Source organism: Corvus hawaiiensis, chromosome W (assembly GCF_020740725.1).
Source record: "Corvus hawaiiensis isolate bCorHaw1 chromosome W, bCorHaw1.pri.cur, whole genome shotgun sequence".
Lineage (NCBI taxonomy): Eukaryota > Metazoa > Chordata > Aves > Passeriformes > Corvidae > Corvus > Corvus hawaiiensis.
Window position 1 is genome coordinate 4,692,459 of NC_063254.1, and position 14,582 is coordinate 4,707,040.

At 46.7% G+C, this 14,582-nt stretch overlaps 1 protein-coding gene across 1 annotated transcript in view; it reads left to right on the forward strand.

Moving 5' to 3' along the window:
• Positions 1-398: 398 nt before the first annotated feature.
• The window catches only part of LOC125319331 (CBP80/20-dependent translation initiation factor-like), a 516,903-nt gene continuing 502,719 nt past the window's right edge, over positions 399-14,582 (forward strand). The window contains exons 1-3 of the mRNA XM_048290438.1: positions 399-407; positions 5,905-6,117; positions 8,530-8,613. Of these exons, the coding sequence (XP_048146395.1) occupies positions 399-407; positions 5,905-6,117; positions 8,530-8,613 (306 nt within the window). The remainder of the gene's footprint in view (positions 408-5,904; positions 6,118-8,529; positions 8,614-14,582) is intronic.

Sequence of the window (14,582 nt, forward strand, 5' to 3'; positions counted from 1 at the left end):
CCCACAGTGCAGCAAGGGAAGGACTCCTCTCCCTAAGCAGTGGAAGAAAACCTTGGGTGATGAACTGACCAAAACCCCCACCCCCCTGTCTTCCTGCGCTCAGTGGGAAGGAGGGAGGGGTTGGGGGAAAAAGGTCTTTTTAAGGGCTTATTTTACTTCTCATTTTCCTGCTCTGATTTTGTTAGTAATAAATTCACTTTGTACCTTTAAGCTGAGCCTGTTTTGCCTTTGGAGTGTTTTCTCCTGGTCCTTAACTCATGAACCCTTCGTTAATTTTTCTTCTCCTCTGCCCAGCTGTGGCAGGGGAGGGTGAGCGAACGGCTTTCGTGGGTGCCTGGCATTTGGCCAGTGTCAAACCACAACACTTTATTACATTGTGGTACCCAAAACTGCACACAATGCTCAAGGTGAGGCCACACAGTGCAAAGTAGAGCAGGAGAATCACCTCCCTCGACCAGCTGGCGATGCTTTGCCTGATGCACCCCAGGACACAGCTGCCAGGGCACTTCTGACTCTTATTCAACTTTCCATCAACCAGGACCCCTAGGTCCCTTTCTGCAGCACTGCTTTCTAGCGTCTCATTCCCCAGTCTATCAGTACATCCAGGGTTGCCCCATCCCACGTGCAGAATCTGGCACTTTCCCTTGTTGAACTTCATATGGTTGGTGATTGCCCCGTCCTCTAATTTGTCAATGGGTCTCTGCAGGGCCTCCCTGCCTTCGAGGGAGTCAACAGCTCCTCCCAGTTTTCTATCCTCTGCAAACTTGCTTAGTATTTCTTCAAGTCCTGCGTCCAAGTCATTAATGAAAATGTTGAAGAGCACAGGGCCTAAGATGGAGCCCTGTGGAATCACACTAGTGACAGGTCGTCAGTCTGATGTCACCCCATTCACTGTAACCCTTTGTGCCTGACCCATGAGCCAGTTTCTCACCCATCACATTATGTGTTTATCCAGCTATGTGCTGGACATTTTGTCCAGAAGGATACTGTGAGACACAGTATCAAAAGCATTACTGAAATCCAAAAAGATGACATCAACTGGCTTCCCTTGATCAACTAGGTGGGGAACCTTGTCATAAAAGGAAATCAGGTTTGATAAACAGAACTCCCCTCTCATGAAGCTGTGCTGGCTGTGACTGATGACTGTGTTGTCTTTTGTGTGTTTTTCAATACCTCCTAGTGTAATCTTCTCCATAACTTTACCAGGCACTGAAGTGAGACTTTCTCAGAGACTGAAAATAGTTCATGCCTCAAACATTGCTATAAAGTTTTGCTCATTATGAAGAAGCTACAACCAAAGAAGCCTCCCTGAAGACTGGGACTTTGGACTGAAAGTCAAACTGCTCATTAGATAAAGGGAAACCTATTGTTCAATCATCTCAGGCTGAGGGAAAGGTATGCATCCGCAAAAGGCCAAAGCCACCAGCTACACTGAGAATCATCCCCTGCTGAGTTTGGGGTGGGGGGAGAGCACAGCTCACAGAAGCCAGATTTATACAGACTCCCCCCCAAGCGAGGGGGGAGGAGGAGGTTTCTGGTGCATTGCAGAACCTCTGGTCAGAGGCAATAAACACCCATCCTCCGATTACACAAACCGTGTTCCACAGCTGTGGAACCCCCAACCCCACTGGCCACATCCATGGGACTTTCATGTGAGAGGCAGCTGAGGGGGTGTCATAATCCATCAAAGGCCCCCCAAAGTGCTCCCCAGAGGCTTTGCACCACAGGACTGCATGTGATGCAACAGATCCAGAGTCTGCTGTAAGAGACTGCCCCCCTTCCCCAGGGGGACATGCCTGGACATTACCACCTGGCTTGAGGGTATATTAACCCATGGGATTCTATGCTTTTTGGGGGGACCTTCACCACCAAGAGGACCAGCTGGAGAGGATCAACAGAACATTTTTGGGATCCATGGAGTGGTGATATTTTCCTTTCACTCTCTTTCTGTCCCCCCCACCTATTTTCTATTTCTTTCTTTCTCTCTGTCTCTCTGTCTCTCTGTCTCTCTCTCTCTCTCTCATATTTACTATCAAATAAAACCCATATTATTGTCACTGGCATATGGTCTCGTTTGCACCTTAATTCGGGCAGAGGAATTTCTAAAGAACCTTAATAATTGGATCTTGACAGACTGACAGGCCTGTAGTTTCTGGGGGCCTCCTACTTGCCCTTCTGGAAAATCGGGACAATGTTCACCAGCTTCCAGTCAGCTGGGATCTTTCCAGATTCCCAAGACTGCTCCAAAATCATTGAGAGAGGTTTTGCAATGACGTCAGCCAGCTCTTTGAATATTCTCAGATTAATCCCATCAGGCCCCATAGATTTGTAGGGATCCAGCTGGAGCAGCAGATCCCCCACAATTTCAAGGTCGACTGGGAGGGTACCATTCTTGCAGTCATGGTCCTCCAGCTCAGGGCACTGAGACCCCCTTGGTCCATCATCTGTGTTGAAGACAGAGGCAAAGAATGCATTAAACACTTCTGCCTTGCCTCTGTCCCTGTTTGTGAAGTGACCATCCATATCCTGTAATGGGCTGATGGTTTTTTTACACTGCATTTTGCCATTAATTAATTTGAAAAAACTTTTTATTGCCTCCCACAGTTCTGGCACCTTCAACTCCAATTGAGACTTGGCCTCACAAATTTTCTCCCTACAGTGGCAAGCAGCATCTCTGTATTCTTCCCATGTCACCTGGCCTTGCTTCCACTGGGCATACACCTTCCTTTTTTGCCTTATTTCTGACAGAAGATCCCTGTTCAGCCAAGCTGGCCTTCTGCCTCACCTGCTTGACTTCTGACATTTGGGAATTGCCTGATCCTGTGCCCTTAGGAGGTGATGTTTCAAAAGTGACCAGCACTAATGGACCCCAGCACCTGCAAAAACATTTTCCATGGGGACCTTACTTACTAATTCCCTGAGCAGCCTGAAGTGTGCTCTTCTCATGTCCAGGCACTTTTCCTCCTGTCAACAGAGGTTTTAAACTCAATTGCTTCGTAGTCACTGTGGCCAAGACAGCTGCCAATCTCCGCTCTGTTGACAATCAGTAGATCAAGGAGGGCATCTTTCCGAGTTGGATCCCTTAGGACCTGTTCCATATAGTTATCGTCCAGGTTTTTTTGGAATCTTCTGGCCCAGGTTGTACCATCTGTGTGATGCTCCCAGTTAATTTCTGGCAAGCTGAAGTTCCCCCATAAGGACAAGGGCAGTTGACTTGGAAGCATCCCATAGTTCCTCAAAGAATAATTTGTCAGTGTCATTGTCCTGGCTTGGAGATCTATAATAGACTCCCACAATGACATGTGCATTATTTGTTTGGCCCTTGATTCTTACCCAGAAGTTCTCAACTGTGTCATTGTGTCTTGGTTTGAAAGACAGATGTCTGCTAAGGAAGGCAGGAGCCCCCCTTGGAATGGCAGATGCACCCCCCCTTCCCTCTGAGTTATTATAATTTTGAAATCAAGGGAATTTTAGGCAAAGATGTGGAAAATAGGAATAACAGTTCTTTACTATTATATATCTATATGTGTATAACCAGTCAAACAAGCAACAATAACTATGGCAGTAACAGCAAACAATCACAAACCCAGTCCCAGCCTTCTCGGCTGTCAGGCTATTTCCCCTCGGGTGCAGTTCTGGTCGCAGGCGGCAGGGGCATTGGTGGCTCCCGGTGAGCAGGGCAGGTGCGATGGTTTCCCCGCGGCTGCAGGGGGCGCTCTGGAGCGAGCTCGGGGAGCACGCGGCACCGGTGCCCTGGGATCCCAGGGAGGGATGGAACAAAGGCTTCACAAACCCCTGGGCAGCCGATCCCGGTGTCCGGCCGGACCCTCAGGAACAGCAGGCTGGAACAGCAGGGACGAGCACAAATGCCAGGTGGCAGACGAGGTGTATCCAAACGGGGAACCCCCCCCCCCCCCCCCCCCCCCCAGAGTTCTGGGCAGGCAGGTCGAGCAGGGCCACAACGTAGCAAAGGCTCGAAGCAACGGCGGGGCAGGGTGGCCACAGCCTGGCTCCCAGTGGGGCGGGGAAGGCGGGCTTTGGGATCCCAGGGCTTCTCCAGCACAAGGAAAAGCAGCCGAAGAAAACAGCCTCCCTCTCTGTCTGAACACCAGAGACCAAACTGCCCACACACCCAGGTGAAACAAAAGAGAAGCCAGCTCTTTTGTTTTTCTTAAGTACCCAGCCATTTGCTCCCCTAGCAACACGAATGGGGAAAATTCCTTTAACAGAAAAAGGAAAAAAAACCCAAAAAAACAAGAGAGCTCCTAAAACCCCAACACATTGCCAACTGTGAGCTCCATACATACCCTTCTATTACATACAGTGCCACCTGTCCGCCTCTTCTGTCCTGCCTATCCCTCCTGAATAGTCTGGAACTGTCCAGCAGGGCACTCCAGTCACAGGACTCATCCCACCAGGTTTCACTTATGCCAATGATGTCAAATCTCTGGGACTGGGCCAAAGCCTCGACCTCCTCTTGTTTGTTCCTCATGCTTCATGCATTAGTGTAGAAACATTTCAGGTGTGGTACTTTGTATCCAACACCTTGTGAAGTAGATTGAGGGATCGCATTAGTGCTCCTTTCCTCAAGTTTTGGCACACCATCCCATTGCTTATCACTGGCGAGCTTGGTTTTATCCCTTTCCCCCTTCCAAGCATGTTTAAAGCTCTGTCAGCAAGGCCCACTAGCTCTTGTGCTAGAACTCTTTTGCCCCTCTGAGATAGGCGCATCCTGTCAGGTGTCAGTAGACCAGGTGTTGAGTAGTTCATCCCGTAGTCAACAAACCCAAAGTTTTTCCCCTGACACCAATCTCGGAGCCATGCATTGTCCTGATGGATCTGCCTATTCCTATCAGTACTATTTGTTGTTACTGGAAGAATCGAGGAAATTACTACCTGTTCTCCTGATCCCTCTACCAATTTTCCCAGGGCCCTGAAGTCTCTTTTGATTGTCCTTGGACTTCTCTTTGTTATTTTATCACTGCCAGTTTGAACAACCAACAGTGGATAATAATCAGAGGGCCTTACTAGACTGGAGAGTTTTCCAGTGATGTCCCTTATCCGAGCCCCTGGGAGACAGCAGACTTCCCCATGAGTTTTGTCTGGTCTGCATATTGGGCCATCCGTTCCCCTTAGAAAGGAGTCTTCTATTACAATTGCTCTTTTTTCCCTCTTAACAGAGGAGGTCTTGATGCAGGGTACAGGTGGTGTTGTTTTAGGATGCCCCACTATCCCAGAAGGACCTTCGCCCACCTCATCAGTTGTCTGGTCTTCTAGTTCCAGAGCCTCATACCTGTTGAGCTATGGAGAAAGAGGAAGGAGAAGAGCATCATAAAGCCTGTACATCTTCTATAGAGCCACTGTCCTGAAGAAAGAGAGGTTTTAAAATTAGATTCTAGTGGGATGTCTGTTTCACCTCCATGTGCAAACCTCCTCTTTCAACCATTTGCAGTCACATCATTAATTCAGCACCATTTACTGCTGCTGTCCTAGAGAAGCTTTTCAATTATCATCCTCTTCCTCACACCCTTGTCCATTATCCCCAGCTTCTCACCCTTATCCAGCACAGCTAATGCTGTGGGCTTTTCAAATTAAGTTTTTTAATTTTGTTTTTCTCTTGTGCATGTCTGGAGGTTTTCAGTAGTTTGGGTTTTAAGGAGGACAGGAAAACTGTCTGTTGTCCTTAGATGTAGGAATATTACAGAAATGGGACTTCTTTTTTTTTGCACACATGAAAACTCCAAATATGACCACCTAGGTTTATTATAAATATTACTGGAAATGCAGATGTACAGCAGAAAATATCCTGTCCCTGGAAACCGATAAGCTTCAGCTGCTGTTTTTTTAACCTTTTTATAATTACTGGGAAATAATTTCTTGCCCCTTTTAATTTTGCTTTCTCAGGCCCCCTCTGTTCTCGACATCTCTCCTGAAGGGATGGAGAACTCATCAGTGGCATCAGCCTCCTCAGAGGCAGGGAGCAGCCGCTCTCAGGAGATCGAGGAGCTGGAGCGTTTCATTGACAGCTATGTCCTGGAGTACCAGGTCCAGGGGCTGCTGATGGATAAAATGGAGGGGGATGGTGAGAGTGAGAAGACACAGTCCCACATCTTGCAGGTAGGTGGACGAAGGGCACATTGTGGGGTGGGAGAGGGTCTGGGGGGTGCTGGTGGCTTACAGCCTGGCTTGGGGATGCACGTCCAGCTTAAGCAGGATGTAGTAAAACACAAGATTTGGGGCAGCTTGCTTGTACAGCGATATATATGAGGTCTCTAACCAGCTGGTAGAGGTCTCCTGCCAACTGGGTTTTGGTTTTTATGGTCTCAAGGTGCATCATTGGAAGTGTTCAAGGTCAGGTTGGATGGGGCTTTGAGCAACATGGCCTAGTTGAAGGTGTCCCTGCCCATGGCAAGGGGGTTGGAACTAGATGAGCTTTGAAGGTTCCTTCCAACCCAGGCCATTCTAGGATTCTATGAATACATGAAGTCTTTCAGGACATAAGTACTTGACTGATTGATTGATCCAAGTTAAACCAAATCTTCACACAAGAAGACCATCCTACAGACTCCGTTGCCCCCAACATGCTGCATGCAACCATGAAGTTCCTGTAGTCACTACAGTTTACTGTCTTAAAGCATGCATTAAGGAATTATCTCATCTCCCAAAGATATTTTTTCCCACCTCATATCCCAAATTTGGATAAGAAATAATCAGGAATTTTAATTTCTGATTTTCTCTTCCTGATCACTTCTTAGCAAAGCAAGGAATAAACACTCGTATATCCTGAAGCTTGCTGAAGTAACCCTGGTAGAAGCCAGCCTGACTGAAGGTGGCATGTTCCCTCTTAATGAGAGCCAGAGAAAAAATAATGGGTTTAGGGGGAAGGCACTGGACTGAGACCAAGAAAATTGTTTTTAACTGTGAGCTTCTGCTAGCAACTTAATCTTTAATGTTGGGCAAGTTGCTTAATCTCTGCAGTTCTTTTCCTTGTGGCTGTAAAAATGTTTTTCCTGCCTGAGAGAGGATAAATCCACTCACCCATGTGTGTGAGATGCTCAGATGGTACCACATCCCCCGATAACTGCTCTCCATGCTGGGGGAAGGAAGGCAAGGCACATTGTATGCTGCCTCATCCTCCATACCACTCACAGCAGGGCGGAATCCATCACCAGTCTAGAAAATTCCAAGGTGTGGATGTTCCTATGGTGGGGATGTCTCCAACCTTGCTCCCACCAGGAAAGAGAGGAAAATCAGAGGGAAAATGTAATTTTCTTTTGGCTGTAGACATAATAATAGTTGAGCTGTACCTTGGGAGACCTTTCCAGGCATGTGGTTGCACTCAAAATTGTTAAAGGAGATAGGCATAGGTCTAGCAGAAGGCTCTCAAGCATGATAGCATCAGCAGCTTCTCCAGGTAGGTGAGCAGAGGTGGCAGGAGAGTGATGAGCAGCTTTTTAATGAGAGGAGGCTGAGGTCCTCCATATGTGAGCTAGAACGAGTGCTCCAATAAGGGCAGAGCTGTGTAGGGATCATGGGTGGTTCTATTGGTGGCTCTTCCTCTTATTTTGTGGCCTCATCCATACCTGTCAAGGAGCTCTCAAGTGGTTGCTGCTTGTATGGAATTGACCTCATTTTCTCAACTCATTTACCTTGGTGATGGCATTCAAGCAGTGAGCCTCTCTGGAACAGCCAAACACTTCCAGGATGAAAGACCTCAGAAATGGGGTTGGTCACCGAGGTTCAGTCTCAACTTTGTTGGTAGGGGTGATAAAATGACTTTAGGATTAAGCAGCATCCTTTATATTTGTCTAATGAAAATTGCTTTTTTAAAATATTATGTTTTTCTCAGTATGATGCAGCCCTTCATTTCTTCTAAGGAAAAAACCCAACAAAACAAATTACCCCAAACTGAATTATTTTTGTGGAGGCACCTTGGGGGAAGCTGACCTAAGCAGCTCATGATCCCCTATGTCCGGGAAGTCCCCTGATGTCCATGTCCTTCACCATGGGGCAAAGCTGGTGTGGGAGTAGTGCTGTCATCTGGTGGCACGTCACAGTTGCCACATTTTCTGTTTTGTTTAAAATAAAACCACAGTTTTTCTGGCAGCTCAGGGCTTATATCTGTCCCTGAAGCAAATGGAATTGGGAAAAGCAGAATTTTCCCAACTTTCCATGGAAGACTCCATAGAAAAGAGTTATCAACTCAAGTCACCTTGGTGCATACCACATGCCTGAGATACCAAACACTGATGGAGTCTGCCAAGAAATACTGGGGATGGATTTTATTGCAAAGTATCATTTCAGGTGCCTTCCTGTAGTTGTTCCTGCATCTTCCCTCTGCTTGCCATCAGCAGGTAGAGTGTTTCCAAGCCAAAGCCTTTGGGATCATCCTCTAAAATGAGGGAGTGCTGCACATGTAATGTGATGCCTGTGGCCAGATGGTGTTTGCTGTGTGTTATGGTCTGACACAGCAGTTTTCTCCAGCCTGGCTATTATTTTACACAATGCCTTTTTTTATCCCTATTACAGTGGACAGCAGATAGTAGTGAGCAGCTTGATGGCAGCTGTCCCCTATCCCAAGGGAAGGTCTCGTCATCTCATGAACACAGTCAGGTAGGGGTTGTGTTTATCTCTTCCTCACCAAACCTTTGCTTTTGTTCTTGTACTGTCTCATCCATCAGCATGGAGCCTGCCCGTGCTGCCAACTTTCCCTGTCCCATGGAAGGGGAGATGTGTCCCTCTGTTTGGCATCGGAAAGCTCATTCCCACCCAAACCATGGAAGATGGGCAACATCCCAATGTGAGGATGGATGCTTTGACCGGGAGCTTATTGTTCTGTGATAAAGGGGAAAAAATATGGAGTGTCTCATTTATTGCTGAAGAGCTTCTTGTGGCCACCTGTGAAAGCAACCTATTTGGAGCATCGAAGCTGACTTGAAAGTATGAGATGTATCTGGGATGAGGGATCTTTGTGTAGATGGGCTTCTTGGTTATATGCCACAGCACAAGGATGGTGTTGTAGGGAAGAGGATTAAATAGCTGAGGGAATGAATTGGGAGAAGCAAAACTGCATGTGCCAAGAACCTGTGTTGGGTGAGCAATGACAGAAGCCAGGTGTAAGTTGGTTTGGGTGGTTGTACGTGGTGTGAACATCAGTGAACAGTATTTACCAAGTGCTGCTGGAGGTGGCTGTCCCTCCTCTTCGTGAGCACTAGCGTGGGAGAGGGTTGGGTAGGGTGGAGGAATGGGTCTGACCATTGTCACCTGGTTAAGGAGCTACTGTGCCACTATGAGGCCATCAACTCTATAAGAACAGTGTTTGCCTGAGGAGATATGAGACTGAGGCGGCTGAGGAAAGGGTGAAATGGCATTTGCAGTAGCTGTGGCTGATGCATGTGCTACCTGGAGAAGGGGCTTCAGGCTGGTGGTTTTGGTGCTCTTGCCATGCTTGATGTCCTCCAGGCTTCAGTCCCACATGTGGGATCCATTAGAAGAAGCCTGGGAGCCTCTTGCAGGGTGTACAAGAGGCTGTGTCAGTCGGAGCAGTGCCTATTGCAACTTTAATTTTGGGTACAATTTCTTCCTGCACAGACCCATGATGGAAACTGCTTGGCTGTGGGATGGGGGCTCACGCACCCCCTCCCTGCCATGGGTTTGGATGCAAGAATGCTGGGAATATCTATACCAACACCTGTACCCAACAAAGACAAGATCTTGTTGTGTAGGAAGGTGCATGCTGTATGGAAATGCTGCTTCACATGAACCTCTGAAGATGCAAGATGGAATTGTGGACTTAATTTATTATAGTTTTGTTCTGCTCAGAAATATTCATCATCAAAACCTCATCCAGGTTCCAGCCAGCTGCTTGATATTCAGCTGAGAAGCTGGCCATTTCCATCTAGCCTCCTTGGGTTGCTAAGGGTGATAACAAGACCAGGTGCTTACCCTGGGGAAGAAGGTCCCTTGCTCTTCACCCAAAGGCTCAGCTAATGTGCTGAGCTGGTGGGTACTACAGGAGGATGCAGGAGTCATACATGAGTGATGCTTGCCTGACTCAAATCAACACAGCCCCAACATCTTCCATCTGCCTGATGCTGTGGACTCTTTTGTTTCAACTTATGTGGAAGAGGGATGGTGTTTTGCTTTTTTTTCCCTGTGAATTAAACCTATTTGATCTCCTCAAACAGGGAGCTTGCTTTCTACATACAAATGCCATTCACCGATGCCCAAGCTGTTTCCCCAGTGTTTGAGCTCTCTCCCAGCCTGTGGCAGAGCTAGTAATTCTCTCTCTCCATGTTTGGCTTCCTTTAACAGTGAGTAACAAATTTTCATTGGCACCAAAGAGGAGCTGCAAGCTATTGTTCTTCTGTCCAGGCAAGCATTTCTCTTGCTGTGGCTGATATACGAGTGAAATGCTGCTGGTGAGGACTAGGTGAAGTTTATTACCATTTCTGGCTGTTGATTTTTCACTGCTTGGTGAAACATCTGCTATTAGCAGCTGTGGGAGACTGGCACTTGTGTATCCCATACAAAGCAGTGGCTTACAAATGGAGAAAATTCCCTCTAGAAGCCTTTTACTCTGGTCTTTCCAGTTCTCTGGGCAGGTCACTGCAAGAGGGTGGTCTGCTGATGGAGGATCTCATGAGATACATTTTGTGAACTCCTGGTGTGCTGAGAAAATCCTGGCCTCAAAACTACATTCAGCTCATATATAATTCTTGTTTCCTACAGTGAACACTTTTGTTTGCTGCATGGCATGGCTGTGCTCTGCTAAGCCCTGCTGTGTTTGAGCAATACTCACCAGAAGGTCTGATAGCACCGTGTGAGCCTCTGGGGTGAAGACTACTCCATTGAGGTATGCAAGATAATATCTGAGCACCATATTCCCTCTATAAATGAGGAAAGTTTAGATAATGGAATAATTAAAAATCTTTTTATGTTTGGATTTTTTTTCCCAAAAAGACCCAATGGGAAGATTTTATATAATACTTTTTTGCATTTGCATTCCCCTTGTGACGCTGTTGCAAGTAGGAAGCTCTTTGATATAATTTGGAGAGCAATTCATTAAGTAAAAGACTTCTGGTATGGTACATATTTAGACAGCCAGTAGAGCTCTTGGTACATGACAGGCCTGGCAGCAGTTCTATCCCAGGCTCACCTTATGTAACGGGCATTAACAAAAACCAGCAACTTAGCGGGTTTGTCCCATTTCTCCAGGTGATGGGAGAGGGAGAGCTAAAAATCCTACTTCCTGGCCAAGTCCATCCCTTCCCCCATGGTGGCTGGCTGTCACCCATCATCACCAAACAAAAGCTTATGTTGAATAGGACTGCCTTTATTTTACTGCTTATTTGCATGTGTGCCCATGTCCCACCAGGTGCAGCAGGGACTTGGTGCATGATTGTGGACATCAGAGGTTTCTCCAATTGATGGTCATGTTGACTATCTACTGAGCAGTGAAGGAGGGTGTGTGGATCACATCTGGATTATCCTACACCCTGCTTGTAGCAACCTTCTGTCCTCCCTGAGGAGCTGGTGGTGGAGATGATGACTCTGCTTGCCTTCCCATTAAGCCAGTAGAAACAGCAGCATGCCTGTCACAGGCAGAGGTGGTGGGCTATCAAGTTAACAGCATAAGACTTTTTATAAGGGTATGTAGTGACAGGACAAGGGAGAATGGCTTCAAACTGACAGAGGGCAGGTTTAGATTAGATATTCTGAAGACACTCTTTCCTGTGAGGGTGATAAGGCACTGGCACAGGTTGCCCAGAGAAGCTGTGTCTGCCCCATCCCTGGAAGTGTTCAAGGCCAGGTTGGATGGGGCTCTGAGAAACCTGGTCTAGTATAAGGTGTCCCTGACCATGGCAGGGGGTTGCAACTAGATGATCTTTAAGATCCCTTCCAACCCAAACTATTCTGTGATTGTAAGATATTGAGTGTCCTGTGCTGTTTGGTAGTGTGGAGATGTAGACAGCTTTGCAGGTATTGTGTACCACTGTTACTGAATCTGGCATGTTCTGCCAAAGGATGTCTGAACTGAAGCCCAAGCCTTACTGATAAGGAAAGCATAAGAAATTCCCACAAAATCAAATGTATCACAAGAAACTATCTCAAATATCTCAGTGACTCAAAGAAGTGCAATGCTGTGCTAGTACCAAAACATTTCAAGGCAGGACATGCTTTGTGTCATGTGAGGACATCTGACCTGCCTGCATCTGAGGAGGTGTCTTTGACTGCTGTGTGTGGGGTGAGAGCAGAGAAGATCCACTTAAATCTTTCAGGTCTCTCTTTCATGTGTCTTGCCTGAACCTCGAAACCCCCTTTGATGATGAGCACTTGGCTTCCAACTATATCACAGAATCGCAGAATATTCTGAGTTGGAAGGGTCCCACAAGGATCATCGAGTCCAACTCTTAAGAGAGAATAGCCCATACAGGGATTGAATACACAACCTTGGATGTTATTAGCACCATGCTCTAACCTCAGGGTCAAACAACTTCCTTTCATGAAGTTTTTAATAGAATCCTAGAATGGCTTGGGTTGAAAGGGACCTTAAGACCATCTCGTTTCAACCCCCCTGTCATGAGCAGGGACACCTTCAACTAGACCAGGTTGCTCAAAGCCCCATCCAACATGGCCTTGAACACTTCCAGGGATGGGGCATCTATGACCTCTCTGGACAACCTGTTCCAGTGCCTCACCACCCTCACAATGAATAATTTCTTCCTAATATCTAATCTAAACCTGCCCTCTTTCAGTGAGAAGCTATTCCCCCTTGTCCTATAAGTACATGCCTTTGGCATGTAGTCATGGCTGGAAAAGTTGCTACATTGCCAAAGCAAAGGCAGTAGTAGGAGTGGGGTGATATGTGAAAGTTGCCTCTTGGGAAACAGCAGATTTCAATGCACAGTAGAACTTAATTTTATAGAAAGTGGAAAAACCAAAGTATCAGTGCAGATTTCTCTTGAAATTCCAGAAATTTTTTTTGCAGGCATCAGTGCTTCTTGGGATCAAACACCAGGAGATCCTCCTCTATGGATGCTGCAGAGACAGGTGGCAAGGGATCGTGGTCTTGGATAGGGGCCACATCACTAGGTCCAGAGTTGGACTGAGGCTCCTGTGACCAGCACTGCTGTCATGTAAGCATCTCAAGTCAGCAGTGAAGTTGTCTTCTTGCTGTCTTAAATCTGATGACAACAGCAGGCAGCATGCAATGCCCCAAATTCTTGACTAACCAGATCAGCTCTGTAGAGTGAGTGAGTACTGCTTGCAAAGAGGCTGGCAGGATCTCCTGACAAAAGATGTAATTCATTTCCCCATGCTGGTAGACAGCCTGTGTCTAGCTTTAGTTGTCCATCCTTGGGTTCAGATTTGAAGCAAAATGTGAGGGAAGATCCTGGGGGCATTTTGAGGTTCTCCATCTCATTGACCTGCTTGTATCATAGTCCAAGTCCAGTTTGTACACTGAATTTCATTGAGATTGGCCACCATGCTGAAGACCTGTTGGGGCAAGTGGGTGCTGGCAGATGCTACAGTCTCCATTGTTTCCAAAAGAAAAAGAGAAAGTGAAAGACAGGGAGTTACTTTGAAGCTTTGCCAGTGAATACAGGTTGGTGTAGCCCTACCTGACAGAGGAAGAAATTAAATCTTTAAGTGGGGTGACCTGCCCATGATCAAAGAGCAGCTCTAAGAAAACCAGTCACTTAATGGTTTTCTGCCTGTAATTGCTGGGTAACAGTCCCTCCGTGTAGTGAATGCAGTCCTGTTCAGTTACAGTTGGAGAGGACTACTGAAAAAGAAATCAAGTCCTTTAGCTAATGTATAGATTTAACTTTGGGACTTCTGTTTGGGATACATCTCATGAAGCAAATACCTGCATGGTTATCTGAAGATCTGGGAGTGAAATGCTTCACTGCTTTGCTGCCTGATTTAGGAAAATTGTTGCTGCTTACCGAGGATGGAGGATGGTATCTTCTAGGCCTGCTGTCACTAGTGACTCACATAAGATGACATTTTGTCACCCTCAGTTTTCATTTGTGTAGAGTGGACAGGGTGGTGCTGGTCTTCCCAATGAAGGGAGAGCTTCCAACACTATTTTTTGGTGAAAATTGCAGTAGTTGAGTTCCCTTTGAGGTCTTAATTCTTCTTCCAGAGTTGGTTGAATACATCAACAAGTGTCAAAGCTCTTGGCAGGGAAGGGATGACATGAGCCATTTCCTCTGAGGCTCGGGCAGGGGCTTGCTGCTGTGTCTCCATAGCATGTCTGAAGTTCTCAGTGCCATTCTGAGTGCTCTCAATGCTCCTCATCTTCATTCTCGTGCATAAATGAGCTATCTAGCACATCCTTGGCTAATGTCTCTCTCAATGTTGTCTGGAAGGAACACAACAACACAGGTTTGGCCCTTTCTGGAGAGTCCAGAACGGTCTTGTAGGCTGTCTTGGGTAACCCAAAATGCTGTTGTATTTCATATCTATCTGTGCTCAAAAATTGTTACTATCTCTTTAAGTCCCGGTGGCGTAGTTGGAAATGGAATCATGAGGTTGGGACACGCCAGTCCCTTTAAAAAGTCGGGGCACCCAAG